Below are 25,037 nucleotides of genomic sequence, written 5' to 3'. Positions count from 1 at the left end.
GTTTGTGTATTTGCAGTTGGATATGGGCATCTGGAGTGAGGCTGTTGATACTGTTTCTTGGTCTGGAGATCCTGCCTCTCTTTTGTTGAATAGCTGTTTGGAACCCTGTTTCCTGTGACCTCAATTTGCCAGGTGGTTGACCAGCTATATCTGATCTTTAGGCTATTCAGTGTTGATACTCAAATGGAGTTTCATAAATAGTCCTGGCTCAGTTGAGCTAAGTGAGGTTTATAAGTCCAGGAGCAAACCTTTTGTAGATACAGAAGTGGATACTCAAAGTCAATCTTCAGCAGTCAGGGAGTGGGGCGCTAAGGACTTAGGTAAGGAGTGTTGGTGGAGTTGGTGATATAAATCTGAAATTGTCCATTTAAAGAAGTGGAGGGAGGGAGCAGAAGGCAGATATGGTCCTTGGGTAAGTTTGGGGAGTAGGTAGAGTTATTGGTGTGAACCTAGTGCCCTTCTCTGGGTAGTGATGATCCCCAAGTTAATTGTGTGTGTGTGTGTGTGTGTGTGTGTGTGTGTGTGTGTGTGTAGTGTTTGCCTTGAGAAGGGACCAAGTGTGTGCAACTAGAATAGATGGAATTGGCAGGAGTGGGTGGAGACTCCCCACCTAGGCACGGGGGAAGGGCACTCCACTGTGTTAGATGGGATTGGTGGCATGGATTGAACTCTTGACCCATTGGATGGATATGGAAAGGGACACAAAAAAGAAGATGGGATACATGGGTGGGTGAAGTTGCTGGTGTGGGTCTAATGCGCCTCCCTGGAGGTGTGGGTCTATTCCACCTTGATTTTTGAGACACAGTCTCTGACTGAACAGGAACTCACCAGATAGGCTAGGTTGGCTGGCCAAGGGGGTCTAGAAATTCATTTAACTCCACCTTCCTAGCTCTATGAACCTGGCTTTTCTTCACACGGGATCTGGAACTCAAACTCGGCTCCTCGTGCTCACAAAGCAAGCATTTTACCAGCTGAACCGTCCTCCACGTCACCCAGGTTAGCAACACCAGCTACTAACCACAGCAGAGAAATGTGCCTAGACTCCTCACTGTTCTGCCTGCTTCTCTATCACCGAGACTTACTACATGTATGTTTTTGTGTGTGTGGGTGTAGGCCTGTTTATGTGTATGCTAGTGCACATGTGTGTGCGTGCATGTGAAAACCAAAAGTCAACTTCAGGTGCCTTTCTATTCACCTTGTCTTTTGAGACAATGTCTCTCACTTTACCTGGAACTTGTCCATTTAGGTAGGCTGACTGGCCAACAAGTCCCCGAGATCCTGTTGTCTCCACCTCCCCAACAATGGGGTCATAAGCATATGTCACCATGCCCAGTTTTATTATTTTTAACCTGGGTTCGGAGATGGTTCTCAGGTCCTTGTCGTTTTGCACCAGGAGCGTTACTGACTGAGCCGTCCATCTCCACAGTCCCGGCACACACATTTTCTGGTCGTGCATGGTCACCCTAAGTATGGCTCTATTATGCATCCGGTTCTTCCCATTATCAAAGGCCTCAGGAGATCAGCCTTTGCTGTCACTCACTGCTGATCTCATCTGTGGGGAGTGACTATGAGGCTCCTGGAACAAACCCAGCCCCAGAGAGCCACTGTCAGAGAAGAACAGGCATGAAATTGATTAAGTCACCCCACAACGGATGCAATGACAGTATAAGAACGTTTCCTCCTACTGAGTCTGAGCAAAGTCATTGCTGGGTCACCAAAGTGACCCTGTCAAGAGAAAGAAGGAAGAACTCATTCACTGTGCTAGGCAACTGCTACTTCGGAGCCAGGACAGAAAGACAGTAGTTAGGAAGCCTGACTTCAGGGGAAATGAATGTTTGTTATTACTGTGATTGAATGACAAGGCACATCCAAATCCAGCTGTCCACAGTCGCTGAAGTCTTCTTTTAAGATTTATTTTGTGTGTGTGTGTGTGTGTGTGTGTGTATACATACATATAGATACACACACACACACACACACACACACACATACACACACACACACTGTTCTTTTGAGGCATACCTTGCTCTCTAGACTTGTGTTAGCTTTGGAAGCACCCAGCTTCTGAGCCGACTTCCTTAACCACATGAAGAACCTTTGTCCAACTGCGAGCTCCGGGAGTCTTTTAAAAAGGAGTCTTTACAAGGCTGGCTGTCCCTTGTGAAACATTTACTGATCTGGACTGGCTCAAGATGAGCAACAAGTTGACTCTGCTAGGCGGGGAGTGCCACAGTCTCTGGACTCTCACCCCCTTTCCATGGTTCACAAGCTGGCTATTCTTTCCTATGTCCCTTGCCCATGACAGCCTCTGAAATAGAGCTGAGGTCACAGGGACCCAGAATGCTAGGGGCCCTGGCAGCACTTTTCCAGGGACCAGCTCTGCACATGCCCTTGTGGGAGCACAAAGCAACAGGTGTCCAGCACCTCAGACCTCTGAGGTGGAATGTGTACTAAAGAGGAAGCCAGATTTTGTTAAACAAAGGAGAAGAGAGGAAAGGGAGGGAGGGAGGGAAAGAGGAAGGGAGGGATGGAGGGGAGGAAAAGGACAGGGAAGATGGACAAAACCCATGAACAGACTTCTTAGCTCTGGGATGGCTTTGAGTCAACCTTAGCTCACTGTGGGCTTACACCTCCTCTGGAAAGAGCTGCAGATTTGGTTTGTGATTCCTGAGTCTGGGTCACCTCAATATAATTCTTTTCAAATCCATCCAGCTGCCTGAAAATTTCATAGTTCAATTCCCAGCACTAACATTTTAAAAAAGCTGGATGTACCTGTAACCCCACGGCTGAGGAGGCAGAGATGGGGGCCCTGGGGGCCGGCTGGACAGCTAAGCAGCCGAATAGTCAACCTCCAGGTGGAGTGAGAGACCCTGTCTCAAAAAATAAAGTGGAGAGCAGCTGTGGGAGATGCCTGACATCCTCCTGTGGCCTCTCTACACGCATGTGCACCATCACACGCACACACACAGAAAGAGCGAAGAAGCCAAGGGAGAGGAGAGGAGGCCGAGGGAGGATGGAAGGGAGCAGTATTCAGGTTCTCAAGAGTTTTCTCTGCAGAAAGAATAATCCAGAAGAGAGGGTGAGAGCCATCAGTCTAACACAGAAAGACTCCTGGGCCCAGCAGAGCTTCCCCAGGGCCTGCCGCCCGCCCACAAGAGTCCTGTCCTCATTAGACTTCTTCGACACAGACAAGACAGGAACCCTTGGCTTTCCAGAGAACAGCTAAGACAAAGACATCCACTGGATGCCAGGGAAGACTTCCACCGAATCCTCAGAGAGGCTGGTGTGGACATAGACACAGAGAGCAAAGTGCACTCGAGTGGCAGCCTCCTAAGTCAGGTCTTGTGGCGATGGCACTGACCTCTGGGCAGCCAGCACCTCCCACCCAGGCCAGTCGTACCTGAGCTGGCAGGGACTGGGCTCTCTACTGAGCACACAGCCCTTTCTTTCCAAGGTCTCAGCTGTGGTCACCACACCTCTTTCCTGCAATGGGAAAGGATCCCTTTCCCTGTCCCCACAAGAATTCAGGCCAGCAAGAGGCGGTGGGGGGAAGAAAAGGTTGAGATTGTTGTCAATCAGCTGTCTGAGACCTAGACAGAAGTCAGGGTAGACAAGAAGCAACTTTTCAAGCCCTGGTCTCCGGGTAGCTTTCAGCTCCATGTCTGATGTCTGACGGCAGCTAGTGACAACAGTAGGTAGATGGGATCGTGGCTGGTGGCGCCCTGGGGTGCTGTAGGCCTTGAGTCTGCAGACCCTTTGGTCTGCAGATGTTACTCTGTGAATATTGTGTAGGCTTGGGAAGTCAAATTCTTCAGCTGCTGGCTGAAGCTGGTTTTGCAGCTTCCGGGCAAGTCTAGGTATCAGGGTTCCTAGGAAGTCGGGGTCCCTTGTCTGGGGCTAGCAGGCAAGCATCGGTATCAAGACTCCTCGGCCCTTCACCCTAGGCAGTGTGACAGCCCAGAACCTGGAGTGTCTGAGACCCTCGGCCCTAAGGACGTCACTGTTCTCAAGCCTGGTTTCTCATCCCCTTTCTCCTTAAGGCTATCAATCTTTCAGCACAGCCCCCCACCCCCACCCCTTTTCTGCCTCCCCCGCCCCACCTCTGCTGCCCTCCTCCCTGCCCTGGCCATTCTTGAACTGTCCACCTGCCGGTACTCAGGTCAGCAGGCAAGCGGCCTTGCTGCTCACAGCTGGACCTGCCAATGACTCGGCTGCCATTGACCATGCTGGGCCGTTTCCCACTCAGCTCACTACTAAAGTGGGGAAGAAAAACTCCCTAAGAGAGACTTTTATCCAGCCTAGTGCTATAACCTCAGGGATGGCAGCACCGGTGAGTCTCCCAGAGGACTCACCCAGGGAGCCTCCGCAGCCTGACTGTGTAGCCTGAGAAGTGGTGTCTGGATTCATCATAGACTTTCCTCTTAGCCTTAGTCACAGCCTCAGAGGCTTATGTTTGATCAGTCTTAATCATTCAGACCCAGTCACTGTAGTTCCTCAGATCGACCACAAGGGGGTGCAGGTGAGCGTATGGACTAGAAAAGGTCTAGTACAAGCCTTCTCCAGCCAGTGCCTGCAGGACCTCCATGGATGGTGCTGCCACCAGGGTAGTCTGGCTGCTGGCTGTCTGACTGACAGTCCTTTTATTCAGCGCAGCCAGAGTACTGAGAGACCAATGGCTGCTATTAGGGAATCACATTACCCCATCCCTTAATATCTGTGCTTGTTTACAGGAAAATGAGCGTCAGATGTGTTTAAAACACAACTCCAGTGAACACTGTAACACCGATTTCTTTCATAGATGTGCACACGTTTGTGTGTGTAATGGTGCACATTCAGGTGTATGTATGTGCATGTGTGAGCCAGAAGTCACTCTCTTTGTTCCCTGGGAGCCAGCCATCTTGTTTTTCTGAGACAGGGTCTGTCACTTTTACCTGGAGCTTGCCGACTGGACTAAACTGGCTGGCCAGCAAGCCCCAGGAATCCCTCTGTCCTCACCTCCCCAGTGCCGGGATTACGGGTGTGCACCACACCTGATTTTTTTTCCTTCATGTTTTCTGAACTCAAATCCTTACTCTTGCACTTCACCTAACAGCAGACGGTAAGAGTGCCCAACACCTGCCCAAAGCCCCAGAGGCAGGGGCCCTTTATCTGCCTTATAAGAACCCACCTATTTATTATTTCTTTAGCATGGGTATGTGCACACAGGCAGAAGGGCTTAAAGGACCCCAGCGTTCGCTGGAGATCCCGACAGACCTTGGCCACTTCCTGTGCTCCAGCAGTGAACCAATTCTTCACACCGTCCTCAAAACCAGGCTGGTTTTCCCCGGGTTGATCAGAAACTATGTCTGCTTATAAAACAAGAATTTCTGAGGCGCATGAGAGCAGTTCACACATTAAGCCCTCACTGCACAGGCTTCCCACTTTGGGGATGGTTTGGAGTCCACCGCAGCTTGCTGTGAGCCTACCTCTCCTTTGAAGAGAGCTGTGTGTTTTCCCTTTGCTTCCTGAGTCTGGGTTTCCTCACTTAATATACTTTGCAGGTCCATCCCATTTCCTGTATATTTTGTTGTTTTGTTTTTCTTCGCAGCTGAATAAAAGTTTACTATATGTATACCATACTTTATTTCTTCATCTATTGATGAACACCTAGGTTACTTCCACGTCCTAACTATTGTGAATAACCCAACAATAAACAAGGACGTGCACTTATACCCAGGAGGTGTATAACCGAGTGACATGATAATTCCATTTTTAATTTTTTAAAGAAAGCTCCCCTCTGATCTCCATAATGGCCGTACCAGGTGAATAATCGCACCACAGTGAACAGTTCTTTCTGCACATCTCGACACCATTTGTTGTCCTGTGTTTTCTTGATCCTGGCCGTCCTGGCTGGGATGACATGTGGTCTTTTTGGAGGGACCCGTGCCACAGCATGCTTGTGGAGGTCAGAGGACAGTTAGCAGCAGCTGCTTCTCTCCTTCTACCGTGGGGGCTTCCTGAGGATCAAACTCAAGTCATCAGGCTTTGTGGCAAATGCTGTTACCACTGAGCCACCCAGCTCAAAGGCCCAGGGATGGCATCTTAAAGAAGTTTCATCCACTCTATTTCCATAGTAGATAAGGATGTTTAATACTTTTTAAGTTACTTATTGGTCATTGTATTTCTTTTAGGAAGTCATTAGCCTTTTTTTTCCCCCCTCAGCAACTTGGGTTGTTTTTGTGGGTTTTTTTTTTCTCCTGTCTTTGTTTTTGTGCTTTTGGTATTTAATTTTACAAACCTTTACATATTCCAGACATCAGCCCCTATCTGAGATTTAACTATCAGAGACTTTCTCTCATTCTACAGTCCATTTGCTCTGCTGACAGCTTCCCTTGTGGAGCAGACACTTTTAAAATTTTTGTTTTTTGGTTTTTTTTTTTTTGTTTTTCGAGACAGGGTTTCTCTGTGTAGTTTTGGTACCTGTCCTGGAACTCACTCGGTAGCCCAGGCTGGCCTCGAACTCACAGAGATCCGCCTGGCTCTGCCTCCTGAGTGCTGGGATTAAAGGCGTGCGCCACCACCGCCCGGCCAACTTTTAAAATTTTTTAAACTTATTTTTAGTGTGTGTGGGTGGGTGTGTTTGTGTGTGTGTGTATCCATGTAGGTGCAGACAGAGGCAGGGTTACAAGCTGTTTCAGCTTCCTTATGTGTGCTAGGCACTGAACTCAGATCCTCTGAAAGTGGTTGGGAAGGGCTCTCAATCCCCCAGCTGTCCCTTCAGCCCCACAGGCAGCAAAGTGTCAATTTCAACAGTCCCATTTCTTGCTGCCAAGGTATCTCAAAATACTTCTCAGCATCCCAGGTTTTTTGTTGTTGTTGCTTTTAGGTTTTCGAGACAGGGTTTCTCTGTGCAACTGCCTTGGCCACTCTGGAACTTGCTCTGTAGAGCAGGCTGGTCTCAAACTCACAGAGATCTGCTTCCCGAGTGCTGGGATCAAAGGTGTGTGCCACCCCTGCCCAGCAGCATCCCAGGTTTTCAGCTAAGGTCTTTGACCCACTTCTCTAGACCAGGTTAACTGAGCAGGAAGACTCACCCTCTGTGTGGTGACACCCTTCCACGAGCTGAGGTCCCAGACTGAACAGAGAACCCAAGTGGAGCACCAGCATCCCTCTTGCTTGGCATCCTGACTGTGGCTGTAATGTGACCAGACACTTCCGGCTCCTGCCACCATGCCTGTCCCGCCATGACAGACTGTAGCCCCTGGAATGTGTGCTAGGATGCACCCTTCCTCAAGTTATTTTATCAGGTGTTTTGTTGCAGATATGGGACAAGTCACTAATGCAGGCTGCCTGGCGCTGACTCCCTCTGACAGGAACCTAGTGACACCGAGCTCCTAGGTACACGGCCACCACCAGGTAGAGTGGGACAGGCCTATAGTTCCAGAACCAGAAGGCTGAGGCAGAAGGATCACAGTCATCCTGGGTTATATAAATAGATCTTGCCCAAAAAGAGAGGGGGGGGGGGTTGGGAGGGGTTTTGGGGGTGGGCATGGACAAGAAGCCCTCAAGACATATCTTTGAATCTCGAAATATAGTGAAACCTAATACAAATACTTTCTAGTTGATAATGTTTTCAGTGAAAACATTTCAAACTCTTCCACACCAAAGACCCTGGCTGCATACCCCCCGTAACAGCAATGGGCACCTGTATCTCAGGCTCAGGTCTGGGCTCCAAACCCAAGGTCCCTAAGGGAAAGGACGGAGGGAAAGCTACAGCTTCCTAGGCAGGTGACTAGAAATGAGTGTGTTCTACAGGTGTGTCCAACCTTCTGACCCCGGGGCAAGAAAGATATCTTCTACCAAGTTCACACCCAAGAACCATGAATTGAATTACCAAAAAAGTTTACCGAAAAAAAAAATCTTATAATTTTAAGTAAGTTTCTAATATTTTCGTCAGGTCACATTCATAGCTATCCTGGGGTGTTAGCAGCCCACAGACTGCAGGGTGGGCACCCCTGCCCACAGTGTTACTTTGTAGCTGGCTCAAGGTGGAGCCCACAGCAAAGCGGCCCAGTCACCCATAGCAAGGCACAGGGACTTCATTCTGAAACCTAGCGGACCTTCTCTGGAGGCCAGGCTGTTTCTGCAGTCCCAGACACTGAACTTCCCCAGCTTGTTTGTAAGGCAAACATGTTTCCAGAGCTGTTTCCTCCAGAGAGACCATGGGGAGCGGCTGAGGGGGAAAACCACGGAGCTGGTTCACCTCCTACCCTGGCCCTTCCCTGGCTCTCCACAGGGTCTGAGGTCCCATCACAGGCCATCACTCGGGTCTCCTTAGGCCTCGGTGCGCTCATCCACTGTGTGCAGTCCTGGCATCCATCCGTCCACCCCCTAAATGCCGAGGTGTATTAAATAAGGTCACCTAGAACAGTCTCCAGGGTGTGTCGTGTCTGTCACTTGACCTCTAACCCACCACCAGTGGAAACTCCACGGAGCATGTGCCCTGAGCCTAGCGGAGGTGGCATCCATGCAGAGTGTCCCACCCCCTGTACCTCGTGGACACCGGCAACCATAAAGGCCTCACTTGGCCTGGGTCCCACTCAAACCACAGAGGCGAAGGAAGACACGTGCACTGTTCCTGGATGGTTTTGTCAGGTTTTGTTTGTTGTTTTGCTGCATTTTGAACACTAGGGCTTATTTTCAAACAGCACACGGGTGGTCTGCAGAGCGGGACCAGGCTGGGCCAGTGTGCAGGCCCCACCCACGGCAGCTGCCAGAAGAGGACCCAAGCCCTGCCCGGGGGCGCGGCCAAGCGTCAGGCAGGTGCCCCCGGGCCGCCCTGAACATGCGGGCACCGGGAACTAACTAGGAGAACACAGCAGCTTCGGGAACACTGGAGAAGTCCACTGAACTGGGCCGGACGGCTCTTTGGAAAACCACCTCGTCTTTGGGGGAACATCTCTTGGCTTAGGTCTCCACTCCCCAATTTCCCGACACTTTTCAAGGGTTTCAAAACAAAAACAAACAGAAGAGAGAGGAAGAAAAAACAAAGAAAAGGAAAGCACACATCTCTTGGGAAAAGGTGTTCACACACCAGAAGGCTGCAGGGGCGCCGCCGCCGTCACTGCACCCGCTCCGTGAAATTCTCCGGGAAGACGCCCCGGCATTTCTCCAGCTCTTTGTGATCATTCCAGTCGCTCTCCTTCACTCCCATGAGCCAGCCTTCATCCTGCGGCCAACAGAGCACGGGTCACACACACGGGCTTACTCACAACACCCTCAGTACACTAAGACCCAAGCAGACCGGAGAGGAGCCAGCCTGCCTGCCTGCTATTCTGAATCCTCTGTGCCTGGGCACTGCACTGGTGTAAGCCTCAACTATGTCCTCCGTACCAGCCCACAACCATCTGCCTGCAAATGCATCCCTCCTATAAGCCAGACCCTTTAGATACAGCCAAGGGCCAGGGCAGGCCACACCCACAGCCAAGGGCCAGGACAGGCCACACCCACAGCCAAGGACCTGAACAGGCCACACCCACAGCCAAGGGCCAGGACAGGCCACACCCACAGACAAGGGCCAGGACAGGCCACACCCACAGACAAGGGCCAGGACAGGCCACACCCACAGACAAGGGCCAGGACAGGCCACACCCACAGCCAAGGGCCAGGGCAGGCCACACCCACAGTCAAGGACCTGAACAGGCCACACCCACAGCCAAGGACCTGAACAGGCCACACCCACAGCCAAGGGCCAGGACAGGCCACACCCACAGCCAAGGACCTGAACAGGCCACACCCACAGCCAAGGGCCAGGGCAGGCCACACCCACAGCCAAGGGCCAGGGCAGGCCACACCCACAGCCAAGGGCCAGGACAGGCCACACCCACAGCCAAGGGCCAGGACAGGCCACACCCACAGTCAAGGGCCAGGACAGGCCACACCCACAGCCAAGGGCCAGGGCAGGCCACACCCACAGCCAAGGGCCAGGGCAGGCCACACCCACAGTCAAGGGCCAGGACAGGCCACACCCACAGCCAAGGGCCAGGACAGGCCACACCCACAGCCAAGGGCCAGGGCAGGCCACACCCACAGCCAAGGGCCAGGGCAGGCCACACCCACAGCCAAGGGCCAGGGCAGGCCACACCCACAGCCAAGGGCCAGGGCAGGCCACACCCACAGACAAGGACCAGGGCAGGCCACACCCACAGTCAAGGGCCAGGGCAGGCCACACCCACAGCCAAGGGCCAGGACAGGCCACACCCACAGCCAAGGGCCAGGACAGGCCACACCCACAGTCAAGGGCCAGGACAGGCCACACCCACAGCCAAGGGCCAGGGCAGGCCACACCCAGTTGCCGCCTGTCTCCTCTCATAGCCAAGTCTCTCACCTGTTCTGGGAAGGGGACCTAAAGGAAGAAGAGCTGTAGGCCATGACAAATGATAGTTCTCACACACTAACTACACCACTGTTCATCCACACAGTCCTTATTCAGTCCTCGGGACTCAAAACACCCGCCTCAGCCAGAAGTACAAGCTGACAGAGTATCTCAGTCTAGTTGTGATGGCTGATGATCTGGGACACATCCTCCCTCCCCTCACTTCCTCTCCCTTCCCTTTCTCTCCTCTCCCCTCCCCTCCCTTATCTCCTCTCCCCTCCCCTCCCCTCCCCTCCTCTCTTCTCCCCTCCTCTCTTCTCATCTTCTTTTTCTCTTCCTCCTTCCAGCTGAAATTCCATTCCAATTCCACTGCTTTATCAACTCCAAGAAACCTGGAGAGTCTTCTGACTCCTGTGTGTCTCTCTGGAACTGGGTTTCCCAAACCCTAACAACTTCCAAGAGGACCCCAACTGTCCTCCCAAGTCCCCAGACATCTATAAACAGCCAGAAAGTTCTGGAAGTGATAGCAGTTAAAAGTTTCTAATCAGACCTTCTGGAGGTGGGGGGGGGGCTGAGAAAGTAGGATTACAAGTTCAAGGCCAGCCTGGACTAGAGAGTGAATTCAAGGTCATCTTGGAACAATTTAGTGAGATCCTGACCCAAGATTAAAAACTGAAAGAGGGGGCTGGGGGTACAGTGCGGTGGTAGGGCATGCACGTGGCCCTTGATTCAATACAATACCCAGCACTGAAAAAGGAACAGGAGGGGAGTGAGATGGCTCCGTGGATAAAGGTGCTTGCTGCCAAGCCCAAAAACCTGAGTTGGGTCCCTGAATCCTACCTGGTGGAAGGAGAGGAAAAAGAAAGATTCCTGTAAATTGTTCTCTGACCTCCACTCATGGACCATGCCACATGCGTGCACGCGCACACACACACAAATAAATAAAATGTAACAAAAATTTAAAGCCTCTAGCAGATGTGCCCAACTTTAGACGCTGTGACAGCTGCTGTCACCTACAAAGTTCATGCTTGAGAACTATTCAGTTGAAAAACTAAAGGAACAAAAACAATCCCATCCTATTAGGGATTGGGATATGGTTGAGTTGGCAGGGTGCCTGCCTGGCATTCACCAGCTTCCATCCCTGACACCATGTGAACAAGGCCTGGTGGTGCCTGTCAGCAATCCCAGAACTCTGGAGGCAAAGGCAGGAAGATCAGAACGTCAAGACCCTTCCAGGCCAGTCCAAGAGACCTGAGACCTTGTCTCAAAGCAAAACAAAATGTTTTAATAGGTTTACCATTTTATGTTGGGTTGCATTCCTAGCTGTCCCAGGGCACATGTGGCCCATGGGCTGGAGGTCAAACACCTACTAGAAGGTCCCAAATGCATTCTGTGAAGCCCTTCCATTCCAACTTGCTTTTTCCTTCAACACTAACCTGCACGGGGGTTTTCTCTGCTGGTCCTCAATGCTGAAGTTACAGTGACTGTCCCAAAACTGAGCCATGCCTGGCAACTTCCTGGGTCTTTGCCATTTTATTCTATCATTATCTGCATTGCTCTAGCTCTCTGCATTTTATTGACTCTGTATATAACCTATCTCCACTCCTCCAACACCCATACACAACCTCCCTGCTGGCTGGTGGCCAGGGTTACTCTTCTCAAAGTCCCACCCAGCTAAAAAAGACACATACACCCCGAAGTGGCCAGTAGATACTTCTGGCTTTAGAAGCACCTGCAGGTGGGGCTAGAGAAATAAATAGTTCAGTTCGTAAAGTCCTTGCTACTCGAGCATAAGGATCTGAGTTCAGACCCCAGAATCCACATAAAAAGCCAGAAGAAAGGGGCATATATTGAAACCCCAGCACTGAAGGAGAGATGGGCTGACCCTATCTCAAAGATATAAGATGACTCCTGGGAACAAGTAAGATTGTCTTCTTCTACACGCCCCCGCCCCTACACACACACACACACACACACACACACACACACACACACACACAAGCTGCTGCAGCAGATTCAAGCATGGGCGCTCCTTGCAGCTCAGCCCACACCTACTTAGGGCAAGAGCCAGCCAAGGTGCTCCAGTATCTGCCTGGGTGCCACCAGCACCCCGCGAAGGCTCATTATACCAGCAGTGGCACTGGGGCAGAGGAGTCAGCTACAAGTGAGAAGGGACATAGCACTCACTAGCCCAGGTCCAACAGGGTGCTGCTATAAAGTTGACTAGCATAAGGAAGTCGCAGCAGTGAGAAAGGTCTAGAAGACCAGCTAAGAACACAGAGTAGAGCCAGCCCAGAAGGCTGATGCGAGCCGAGGCTTCTGCCACTGCAGGCAGGAACAACCCTGCAGAAGGAAGGCAAGCCTCGTGGCCAAGGGCATGGCAAAGACAAGAAAGAAATTCAGATGTTGAAAGTGGGCAGGGCAGCTGCAAGAAAGGAAGTGCAGTACAACAGGCTAAAAAGAGAGGCACAGACACAGAGGGGACCAACGGGAGGGAAAGACAGCCGGGGGCCAGGGAGAGCAACAGAAAAAAGAGGAAAGAAAAGGGAGCCGCAAGTAAGGGCAGCCTAGCCGTGCCCGGCTACAGTGGGCCTCTGCTGCCCCCTACGGGCCATAGCCAACACTGCAGCAGCAGCAGCCCCGGAATTCCCACATTCCCACACCAGGCCAGGCTCACCTGCTCCTCCGGGTTCTGGAAAGGGATCACCAGCACCACGTCGCCAGCTTTGAGTTGCAGCTCGTCAGTGTCAGTGGCCGTGTAATCGTGCTGGGCTTGCACCTGTTGGGGAAGCATGTCAGGGGGCTGCGTGCCCCACCCAGCCCACAAAGATGGAGGCTTTTCTTTGCGCTACTCTGTCCGCCAGCTACAGCACGAAGGAGACTCAGAGACTACCTTACGAGGGAGCCACGGGGGCTCCTGGGCTAAGTGTCTTAGCCTGGAAATGAGGGTGACCCCCGAGGTACCTGGGACAAAGGATACCGGGTTAGCTAGCCGAAGCTCACCTTGAACATGAAGCCCGGGGGCAGGTCCAAGCGCCCAGCCCCACTGCTGCCCTCCACGGCACCATTCACAGTTGCTGAAAAGGTCTCCACCACCACAGCCGGAAGTGAGCTCTGCGGACAGGGGATGGTGATGAGTCAGCAGCACCCATGGCAGGGTGGGGAAAGCCGGGGCCACGGGAGGGAAGGGGACGTGTTCATGTCCGGTGCCAAACTACTCTGCCCTGTGCTCTTCCAGGGAACTGTGGCCTGCACCGGCATGGGTGAGGAACACAGGGAAGCTGCAGAGAGGCAGAAGACAGACAACAGCACTGGACAGACAGACAACGGGGAAGAAAAAACAGGGCATGGTCCCTGCCGTCTTACTGAGGCTGCTTCACTGGCCGCTGTCTCCCCTGGCTCCTGGGCTCCACCCACCACCTCGGAGGCCTCTGCTGGCTGCAACATAAAATGTCAGCAAGGGATCAGACGCAGAGCAGGATGCCATATCCAGGGCACACCGTGGGAAGGCATCGTGCAAGCGCGAGGGCCACCAGTAATGGCCTGGCTGGCCTAGAAACGCGTCTCACACAACCCAGCAGGGCCCTGCAGGACAGGCTGATCTCTGCACAGGAGGCGACTGTAAAGAAAATGCTGGCTGACACAGAGGTGACAAGCGTGTAGAGAACGGTCTACACCTCAGTGAATGGCAGGCATACTACCATGAATGCTGCCCCCACCTCTGCCTCACAGGCCCTTCCCTCTAAACACCCAGCTTCCTCCTGCCCACTCTGCCAGCCACGCTGGCCCCTCACAGGTTAGCTGGAGCCTGCTGGATGGCCTGGACCCACCAAGCGTGCTCAGAACACCAGGCAGCCCTTTTCCAGCCCTGGATGCTGCCTTCTCCGTGGGTACAGACAGCATCAGAGCCAGGGCATTACCGCAGACCATGGCCAAGGCTCCACCATGGGGTAACCTCTACCAACACTCAGACTCAGCCACTTTTGACCACTGGAACATAGTTAATCAACCTTTCTGCCCTCCACTTCCTCTAATATAACAAAGAAGAAAGTATCTGGTTGATAAGGTTATGATGAAGACAAGCCAAAAAAAATTCCAGGGAACGCCTGGAATAAGCTGTTAGTTCCTCTGAAACGTCCCTCTCTTCCCACTCTGAAGGGCTGCTCTGAGGTAAGAGAGTAGGGGAGGGTAGATGTGACATGAGCCCTGATCACCCACCTTGGGCACCACCACCTAGCGACACCATCCCGGGGCCTCCAAGTCTTGTCCTCTGGCTCTTTGTCCACGCTACACCCCAGAGATGGGAAGAAGCCAGATGGGAACAAGGGGGCACTTACTTGGGCAGGCCCTGGCTCGGCCGTCTGGCTGGGCCAGGACACAGCAAAGGTGCCCTCAGCAGAACTGGGCTCCCCGGAAGGCAGGATGCCAGCTTGAGTCTCTGTGGACTAGTGACAAGCCACCAAGATGGGGGAGGGAAGAGAAGGCCAGGGAGTGGGGGGAGGGGGCATATTGGACAAGGGCGGGAGACAAGAGAGGGTGGTCTTGAGTGGCCAGCATTAACAAGGGATGTGGCCCAGGGTAACAGCCTGGTCAGTTTTGTGGGGACAACTGCCTCCCATTGCTCTGGTCCCGTCGCTATCAAGGGGTCAGGCAAGTGTGACACCACCACACAGCACAACATCTACTAAAATGGTCAGAATGGCCCTGCCAGCCCACTCCAGCCTTATTTCTCTGGCAATTCCAGAAAGCCTTGAGAGAGTGTGTGTGTGTGTGTGTGTGTGTGTGTGTGTGTGTGTGTGTGTTTCTGTGTATGTGTGCACATATGTGGCATATATGATCTTGTGTGTGGAGGCCAGAAGTTCATCTCTTATGTCTCTTCAGTCACTATATACTTGGCTTTTTTTGAGACAGGGTCTCTCCCTGAACCTGGCGCTCACCATTTCAGCTAGGCTGGCTGGGCAGCAGTATCCAGTGATACACCCATCTCTACCTCTTCCAGTGCTGGGGTTACAAGCTTGTACCTCCACACCTGACATCTTTTTAAAAGATTTATTTATTATTTTTATTTACATGTATGTGTGTGTGCCCATATAACTGTCTATGTACCACATGTGTGCAGGGGCCTGCAGAGCCTAGAAGGCATCAGATCCCCTGGGACTAAAATTATTGACAGTTGTATCCCACCTACGGTGGGTCCTAGGACTAGCAAGAGCAGTAAGTGCTCTTAACCACTGAGCCATCTCTCCAGCCCAATGCCTGGGATTTTTAACTGAGTATTAAGAATCAAACTCAGCTAGCACGTAACAGAATGAAACTCTTTTATAGAAACTTTTGAGCCCCCAGAGTCCTGGCTACTGTGTGGCCCAACAGCACCTGCCACACTGACTGGCCCTTGCCAGACTGTGTCCTGGAACCCAGGTTTTATTATAACCAGTTGCTAGGCACATTCCAAGTGTGAGTCTCTAAGTCTCTCGGAGTCTCTAAATCCCCATGCCCAGGACTCCCAGCGGTGGGTCCCCAGAAAAATAGCTGTCTAATACTGCCTTGTAATCAGGACTCCTTGACTATTCTAGATGACCTACTGGCTACTTGTCAAGGTAAACACCAGCAAGACCTGAAATCTAACCAATGTAAGACCCAGTCTTGAGTTACCAAGGAGCCCATTCCTGTGGTCCTGATGAAGGGATGGAGTCTTAGTGGCCCCCTGTGCATATGAGCATGGATAAGCGAGTGTGCCGTATGCAGATGGGTGGAGGGGTGAGTGGCCCTTCGCACATGAAGAAACAGCCCCCAGGGGTGTGGTGCGGAGCAAATGTGCAGCTTACCTCCCAGAGGTCCCACGGGATAGGCTGAGGGCAGCAGTAATGGGAAAAGCACACAGTCAGTACAGAGGTTAGAGACAGAGAAGCAAGCAGACCCAGGGACCCCACCCGCACCCCAACCCAGCAGGCTTCAAGTTGGTCTCTGAAGGCTTCGGATCTCAGCTCAGGGAGGCCCACAGAGTGGCTAATGAAGGGGTAAGGTGCTGGAGTGACCAGAGGTTGTGGGACGTGTCCTGAGTGGGAGTAGCCCAGGTAGCCCACATCTACTCTGCCCTACATCCAAAGGAGGTAAGAGGACCAGGGGCTAGGACACTGGGCAAAAGGCCAAGTGACCTGTCCCCTCACCCCCAAAGACTTGAGTCTATGGCTCACACAAGCACAAGGCCTGGTCCTGAGGCTGATGGGCCATGGGCACTGGTGGGCACAACCAACCTGGCCAGAGGGTGTGGGTGCCTTCACAGGGCTTGCCACTGGCGGAAGGGGGTCGAAGTCCAGGTCTAGTAGACTGGCCTGCTCTGAGAAAGGCCCGGGGGCCTCAAACTTGGTGACAGCAGCAGAGGGAGAAAGCCGTTAGTAAGAGACTGAGCCTATGCCTTGTGCACACAGAGGAAAACCTATTCACACACCACACGCACACACACACACACACACACACACACACACACACACACACACACGAAAAAGTACTAACCACAACCACACAAACTAGCACAGGCTCCGACCTCCGTGAAGATACCTGACCCCCACTAGGGCATCCAACATCTGACCAGCTTTTTCCAGCAGCCAAGACCAGATCACTCTCATCTCCTCCTCTCTGCCCTTTGCCCCCACAAGCTCACCGGACTTTGCCCCTGTGTATCAAGAGCAGCACAAGGCTGTGGCCTGGGCTGGACATGCCCACCTCAGTCTCCCAACCAAGAGGCCCTCATGTCAAAGAATTCACACTGGCACCCAGCCAAGCCACCCTCTGGGACACCCCAGCCTGCCATCCATCTCTATACATGCCTCAAGGGCATCTTCACTGTGGGACCCCAATGTTAGGGAGCTTGGGGGTACCTGCATTACCACTATAGACCACACCTACAGATACCTCCAGATTCCCTTTTGGGGGACCTGGCTGCAGCCCAGCAGTATACATGCAGCTAGTACTCTACAAACAATATAAAGCTCCAATGTACCCCAGGCTAGCACATCATGGGAGGTGCCTCTCTCCAGACCCTGGAGGGAGACCCTTGAACAATTCAGTAGCAGCTGACCAGGATAGGCTTCCAAGGCTGGGAGGGTGCTGGGCAACACCAGTTCCTGGGGGACACGCTGACTTAGCTGCCTCAAAGGAGCTGCGATCTTTTTGTGCTTGTGGGCTTACTCCTCAGAGCTATGGAAGACTTCGCCCCAGTCCGAGCAGGGATATGGCTCAGCGTGCCCCCTTCCCAGCCCTCAGGGGATGGCAGAGGGGCTACAGTCCTGCAAAGTCAGGCCAGTGACTTCTTACCTCCACCTGCTTTCCATGGGAGCCCAACTCAGAGAGGGTGTCCCAGGCCTATGTCCATCCCAATCAAGAGAAGCCAGAAACTGTGATGTGGCCTGCGGCTCTTCAGAGGAGCCTCTATTGTCCCGAGGACACTAAGAACCCACACAGCGTGAGACTCCGGGATCCCTTTCAATTGGGCCAGGCCAAGTGGACCCGCTTCCCGGAACGAGTAGCCTCAGGGTGACCCTTAGCTGACTTTCCTTCCAGTCCAGCCTTGTCCCAAGACTTTGAGGTGCCTCCCACCCAGCATGAGGCAGGCACCTCTGTCACAAAGCCACCAACCTCACCCCTTCCACCCTTCTGTCGGGGCGGGAGGGGGGGGCACCATCAGGGAGCTGCTCATCTTCTCTCCGTCCTGCCTGTGGCAAACGACTCTTTCCCACACAAGACCAAGACACTGAATGGATGCAGACTGCTCACCACATCACACCAAGCAGCCTGTTAGCACCAGCACCATGGACAACATGAGCTCACCCCCCACTCATGCCATACCCCCCAAACTGCTCTTCCACCCCGGCAGGCTGGTAGCCCCGACTCCCTGCAGACGGACATGAGCAGCAGCGAGCAAGGCATGCGATGACAGGGGAGGACAGGCACACATGGAGTCTGGTGGGCCATTCTCTGGCTCCCTCCGACACATGACCATGGTAAGCTCTACATCAGGCCTCTCCGCAGTTAAACCGGGTGCATTTGAAAACCGAACAAGACCGGTATAAGTAAGTAGATACGCCATTGTAACACGAATTGCTAAATGGTCCTTTTTGTATAAAGAACCCGGAGCCAGAAATTGGCGTAAATACTGAAAGGTCAGAAAGACAAAGGAACAAGCCACCTCTTACCTCTAGGACTCCTAAAAAAAAAAGCCTGAAAAGCTTTTCTCAGCCGAAAGACTTTAGTTCCTGTCTCCTCACTCCTTATATACCTTTCTCCACCCTGCCATATTACTTCCTGGGATTAAAGGTGTGTGTGCTTCCCAAGCAAAGGCATGAGATCTCAGGTGCTGGGATTAAAGGTGTGTGCCACCATTGTCTGGTTCTGTTTCTCTTCTAGACTGAGTCAACTTCATGTAGTCCAGGGTGGCTTTGAACTCACAGAGATCCAGATGGATCTCTGCTTCCCGAGAGCTAGGATTAAAGGTGTGTGTGCCACCACTGCCTGGCCTCTATATTTAATCTAGTGGCTTGTTCTGTCCTCTGATCTTCAGGTAAATTTTATTAGGGTACACGATATATCACCACATGCTATCTCCACTCAGCATCTGCTAGCTCCCATGATATCCCATATCTCTCATCTTAAACGTATGCCGGTCACCTGCCTAGCAAGGCACAGGCATGCTCAGGAAGGGTAGGCCCCACAACAAGCTAGCCTGGAGATTTTCAGCACCGTTCCCACACTGCCTATTCTTACATGCCTCTGTACCACTTTCATGCATAGAGTGGCTTTGGCTCCACCACGTAGTCCTTCCACGGGAGCTGAAGGCCCACCCTCTCTAGGTTCCCGTTGCAGTGGCCACTGTTCTCCATGCCAAGTTGCCTCTTCCTCATTCCTACCCTCAGACCCTGTCCGCCTTCTCCAGCTATCTGGGTTATACAAACGATCCTGGGGAAGGTAGAGTCTAGAGACACCTGGGAAGGGCTCTGCCCAAGTCCCCCAGGGTCTAGACTAGCCACCTCCTCAAAAGTGAAGCCTTGCATGGAAGGCTAGGAGACTTAAGGCCAGTTTGAAACAGGGAGCTGGTCACCCCAGGCTGGTCTGACGGTGTGTCAGCCTACTCCAGTCTTAACAAGATGTTTTTCCACCACAAAAGGCACCTCTCTCTTTATCTCCATCTGAGGGTGGGCATTTCATGACACTTACAAACAGCAGCCCTGACAGGTAAGTCTCTGCACCTTGGACATTACAGTATGCAGCAGGGCTCTGCCTGATGCTTACCATTGCCAGCCACCTGCCCCACTTAGTGAGTCTGGGTCTTATCCCTTCCGGCCTGGATCTAATATCTCTAACTTAAGCAACGTCTGTGAATCCTTCCCAGGCAAATGTCATCTGCACCAGGGAACGTCCCATGGCTGCCCAACCACTCCATGTCCCCATGGTAGCATCAGTCACTGTGAGGTGACTGCCAAGCTGACCACCGCCACAAGAAACAGGGAAGATCTGTCACTACCACGTCCCTTTGTCTAGCCATGGTGCATGCTCGGAGGGGTAGGATGGATGATGGATGATGATGGAAGAGGGGAAGATGCACAGATCAAAGATGGAGGCTCCAGCCCACCTCTCCAGCCAAATTCTTGACCCTCGAGAGAAGCTTGGAGTTCAGGGTGGAGGATGGAAGGCCATGCACGCTGTGAGAGAAAGAGTGAGGAAAGGGGAGAAGACTGGGCCGCGGTGGACACGGTGGACACGGCTGACCTGGGAGGGGGTGGTCACGCTGATCTCGGGGACAAATGCGTCATCAAAAAGGCTGAGAATCTGCTCCTGCTTCATCTCCTTGGATGGGGTGTGTTTGGGAGGCGGAGGGACAGGTGGGCCTTTCCGGAGCTGTGGGCCAGCAAGGGGGGGGGGGGGGGAGCGTGGCGGGCGTGGCAGGGCACGGCACAGGGAGACAGAGACAAAGCCATGGTTACGTTAGTCAGACACTCCCAGGCCACCGAGGAGTACAAACAAGTCATTGCTCCCCCAAACAGACACCAGGAGGACAGGCCACCCCAAGGGAAGAGACCAAGACTGGAGGTCCAAAAACCACTGTGCAAAAAGAAAGGAGAAAGGGGGAGGGGACAGAAGCAAAGGGGGTAAACAAAGGCAGAGCAGGTGGGCCAGCGGGCCTCAACCCCTGACACGTTCCCATAGGCCACTAGGTCTGCCCTACCTAACCAGGAGGGAACTTGAGTTAAAAGCCCCCTCTCCTGCCCATCTCTGCCCTCCCACAGACCTTACCTCCTCTTCCCTAGGCTGGGGCCACCCAAAAGGAGCTCCAACTCTGGTTCAGGCTATCCGTACGGAAGCCAGCCCGAACTAGGCCCCCACAAGGACCACACATATGCAGACCAGGTGAAGGACTGTCCTAACCTTGCCTTCTACCCATTTGTCCAGGGCAGTGAAAAAGACCCAGTGAACAGAAGTGTGGCCAGCACTGGCCTGGGATCACCAACAGCAGTACGCCGTTCAGGTGTGGGTTCTCAGAGCCACTCTTGGACCTCGCTGTCCTAATTTCCCATGAACAGGAGCAAGAGGACTCAATCCTTTCAATCCCACCCAGCTGCTAGCTCCCGGGACCTCTGCAGGGCGTGATGGAACAGGACAGGATGGAGACACCTGTCCCCTCTGCCCCGCCCCCACCTTGCCTCACGGAGCCCACTCTTTTTCTGTTCCTTTGATGGTCCTGTGAGACCATCTAATAGGGTTCTTCTCTCAGTCCCTGCCAGAGAAAGGGCAACACATCCTGAGTCTGGAGAGACACTGGATACTCAGGGGCTGGACAGTCAGAGCAACTATCTAGGAAGGGAGAAAGGTTAAGAGTCAAGGAAACAGGTCAGGGAGACGGGACAGGGAAGGTGCTCACGTCTATGGATGGGAATGTTTACAAATACCATCGTCAAGTAGACCAGAGCCACTGAGAAAGTCTAGGTTCAATGGAGCCCATGCAGACTGAGGTCAGAACCAGTCCTCCACGGAGCGGAGCCTCAGGCTCACACCCTGTTTGGCCCCAGGCTGGGGATGATGGAGAAAGGGGAGGAGATAAAAGCAGAGGAAGAGAAGGAAAAAACGGACAGGTCATGGAGACAAGAGATATGCCTACCTGAGATGGGGATTTGGGGATGGTGGCCCCAGGTGAGGCCCCACTGGCCGGCTCTGGTTCGTGGTTCACTCTGATCTCAGGGGTAGCAGCAGGGGAGCCATCTGGAGGAGGTGAAGGGCTCTTGTTCCCTTTCTCAGGTACATTGTCACTGTAGAAGGACAAAAAGAGAGTGGTATCCGTAGGACAAAGTGCTAGAAGACACGGAGCAGTTTGTGAGCACCCTGTGGGTGTCCATGGGGAATTACATGTGTGTATTCGTGAACTCCGTGGATCCACATGTGTATGCATGTGTGAGGCCCATGGATCCTCATGTAAAACTGTGTACATATGTGAGTCCTGAGATCCACATGTGGAGTTGTGTGCATGAGTGAGCCTCATGGTCCTGTGTGCAAAACTGTGAATGCATATGTGAGCCCCATGGTCCTATGTGTAAAACTATGCATGCACGTTGAGCCCCATGGATCCACATGTAAAAGGAAACTGTGTGCTGATCTGTGTCCGGTGGAACCCCTGTGAATCCCTTTCTGGAAATGAGCGCATGTAGAGGTTGGAAGTGAAAGGAACAGGGTACGCTCCTGTGTGGCTCATAGGGGGCTTGCCTTCGAATCAGGGGTGCACCAGTGAGGTCAAGTCTCTTCCCCATCTACGCCTAAATGCCCCATGTCCACAGCACAAGCAAGCCAGACATCCTAGAGGCAATGTGAGTCTCTCATCAGACAGTGGCCTGCCCTCTCCGCCTACCCCTGACCTGCTCCACCGACCTCGGCACGACCTTCCCACCTGCCTCTTCCCATCTGCACAGATTTGACCACAGCCCAGGGGCCCTCGCTACCTCTACACTTGCCTTCCCACGCTTCCTGAACTTAGTGCACACCCTGGAGAAACGTCCCCAGGCAAGGGTGGCATGAACCAACACTGGTGGCTTCACGGCAGAGAAGTGGCAGTTGAAAGAGGGCAAAGTGAGCAGCAGGGTCCACTCGGGAACAAGAAGGACCAGGGATAGGCAGTGGGGCTCCTGGACATGCAGGGGCAGGGGATCCACTGGTGTTTTCCAACGGCAGCAGGTACCAGCCACCACACGTCTACTTAACTGAAATAAATTAGCATTACCATCTCAGCTTCCAGGATCACAAAGGACACATTTCCGCTGCTCAAGAGCCACTTGAAACAATCAGCTAATGGTGCGGACACATGAAGATCTAGACATTCCAGAAGGAACACTAGACTGGTACCCCAGAGGCCTGGTCTGAGGCGGTCTTGTTTTATGGGGGTGCACTTGCCTCCCTAAAGAATACACAACAGGCCAGGCAGCGGTGGTGCACGCCTTTAAGCCCAGCACTCGGAAGGCAGAGGCAGGTGGATCTCTGTGAGTTCGAGGCCAGCCTGGGCTACAGAGCGAGATCCAGGAAAGGCACCAAAATTACACAGAGAAACTCTGTCTCGAAAAACTAAAAAAACAAAAAAAAAAAAAAAAAAAACAATGTAGAATACAGTGTATATAGGGATGTCTTTAACAGTGTGGCTCCTTGTCCCTGCTCAGTACCTTTTCCACCTGTGCTGGTGACCAGCAGCAGTCCGGGGCTGGACTCTAGGATGTGCACTACACTAACCCTCAAACCCCCTGCCCTGTACCTCCTACCTCCCTGGTATCCCAGGCCCTCCATCCCCTCCTGACACATGTCCCCAAGCAACAGGACACACGGGCAGGTTAGGGGTTAGTGGGCCCCGCAGCAGGGCACAGGTCACAAGGCGCATGCGCAGTCAGGGCGGGCCCAGAGGCCCATGGCACTGCACTCAACGGGGGTACCTGTTCTTCTTTCTGCGCAGCCGTGAGAACAGTTTAGTTTTCTTTCTGCGGGGATGGTGGGGTGTGGATGCTTCATTTGGAGGAGCCATGGGAACTGGGCCTTCCTCTTCCACCTTCTCCCTCGTTTCTGCTCTGGGGCCTCTGAGAAATGGCCTGCCCTCTACCTGCCCCACCTGACCTTAGTCGGGCCCGTGCAACCCATCTCTGACCCTTCAGCCTGTTTTAGACCTTCCTACACTGCCCTCAGCCTGCCCCTGAACTCTGCCTGTTCTCAACTTTCCTCTCTCTGCCCCTCCCCCAGGAGGTCCCCCCTACCCTCAGCCTGCCCCTGACGCCCGCTGCCTTCACCTCCATCTCTCCTAGCCTCCCCTCCCAGGACTTGCCCCCGCCCTCCATCTGCACCCCATGCTCCTCCTGTGTGTCCTGGGTCCCTGCCTGGCCAAGTGCAGTTGCTGACAGATCCTGGGAGGCTACAGGACGCCAGGGTGGGACACAGATGGGCAACCTTAGTGGTGAGTGTGGACAAGAACCTGCTCACCCAGCCTGGGCCCCACAATCTTTCCAACTGGATAAGGTCTTTCTAAAGTGACTACAGACTCATATCTACCCTCCTTTCCCCCTCCTTCCCTCCCCCATGCTCCCCAGGACACCTGCAGACTCCTCTCTGTCAACTGCATGTTTTATTTTCGGGGGGAGAGAAAGGAATAAGACTGTTGGCTGAAATGCTCCGAAGTTCTGGGCAGCGGACCAGTTATCCAAGAATCAGAGACCTTGCAGGCACGTGGGTTGATGCTTACAGTGTGGTCTACATGGTGTGCAGTCTGCACTCACTCAAACTTACACAAACATACAAGATCAATACCCCCCACCTCCCTCTCGCCCCCCCCACCTCTCTCTCTCTCTCTCTCTCTCTCACACACACACACACACACACACACACACACACACACACACACACACGCAAAGGAATGCAATACCAGACTCCAGGTTGTCTCTGCTGCTTCCCCTCTTCCTCAGGGGACAGGATCCCCTAGCAGCTGCCCGGGAAAGTCAGCAAAGGACAAAGCACCAAGGCACTGCCTCCATCCTTGGCCCTCACCTTGAGCAGGAGGCAGGAAGGCTGGTCCACCAGGAACCACAGCCTTCAGTCAACAACCAAGCCCTGTCTCCACCCTGTCCTCTACTCTACAAAGGCCCCGGAGTCTACAGGCTCCCTAGCCACATTCCTTCCTCCACAGAACAGGACTACATACAGGAGCCGCTTCCTGATGCCAGGAGGCAGGGCTGGGAAGATTCCTAGAGGCCCAGGGTCGAACCGTGGGGACCAAGGAGGACAAGAGTCTCAGGAGGAGGCTGTAGCATCAAGTCTCAGGGCCCCACGGACCTCACCCTCCCTGCCTTCACCCACCTGGGCTGGGCCTTGACTGTGAAGGTGTTGCTCCCATGCTGCTTCTCTAGGCTGACCAGGACGTCATTGAGGTTCTGGTTGAGCTGCAGGAGGAAGATCGAACAGAAGTAGGCTCGGACAATCGCACCTTCTGCAGGAATTCCTTCATCTCCTCGCTGCGGCCCCTGCCTCTGCCAGGAGCAAGCTCCTCTGCCCCCATGAACGGAAGAGGAAACCAGCGCCATGAACCCGACAACCAACAGCCCGGAAATCAGGGGACACGAGCTGTATTGTTGACAGCCACCATTTCTGAGGGCCACCTTTTCTCTCTGGCTCTTTA

At 53.2% G+C, this 25,037-nt stretch overlaps 1 protein-coding gene across 8 annotated transcripts in view; it reads right to left on the bottom strand.

The window, feature by feature from the left end:
- Nucleotides 1-8,620: 8,620 nt before the first annotated feature.
- Bin1 (bridging integrator 1) overlaps nt 8,621-25,037 on the bottom strand; it is a 62,439-nt gene continuing 46,022 nt past the window's right edge. For 2 of the 8 annotated variants that reach the window (XM_059246199.1, XM_059246200.1), the window contains 10 exons: nt 24,719-24,801; nt 21,504-21,651; nt 20,117-20,245; nt 16,609-16,716; nt 16,180-16,203; nt 14,692-14,799; nt 13,721-13,792; nt 13,358-13,468; nt 13,032-13,133; nt 8,621-9,208 (listed from right to left, as the gene is read on the bottom strand). In XM_059246199.1, the coding sequence (XP_059102182.1) occupies nt 9,101-9,208; nt 13,032-13,133; nt 13,358-13,468; nt 13,721-13,792; nt 14,692-14,799; nt 16,180-16,203; nt 16,609-16,716; nt 20,117-20,245; nt 21,504-21,651; nt 24,719-24,801 (993 nt within the window). In that variant the 3' untranslated portion in view covers nt 8,621-9,100. The remainder of the gene's footprint in view (nt 9,209-13,031; nt 13,134-13,357; nt 13,469-13,720; nt 13,793-14,691; nt 14,800-16,179; nt 16,204-16,608; nt 16,717-20,116; nt 20,246-21,503; nt 21,652-24,718; nt 24,802-25,037) is intronic. The other 6 variants (XM_059246193.1, XM_059246194.1, XM_059246195.1 and 3 more) reach the window with 3 other exon arrangements.

The sequence above is a fragment of the Peromyscus eremicus genome, chromosome 19, assembly GCF_949786415.1.
Source record: "Peromyscus eremicus chromosome 19, PerEre_H2_v1, whole genome shotgun sequence".
NCBI lineage: Eukaryota > Metazoa > Chordata > Mammalia > Rodentia > Cricetidae > Peromyscus > Peromyscus eremicus.
The sequence above is the reverse complement of the archived record's forward strand: the minus strand, read 5'-3'. Positions and strand labels throughout refer to the sequence as shown.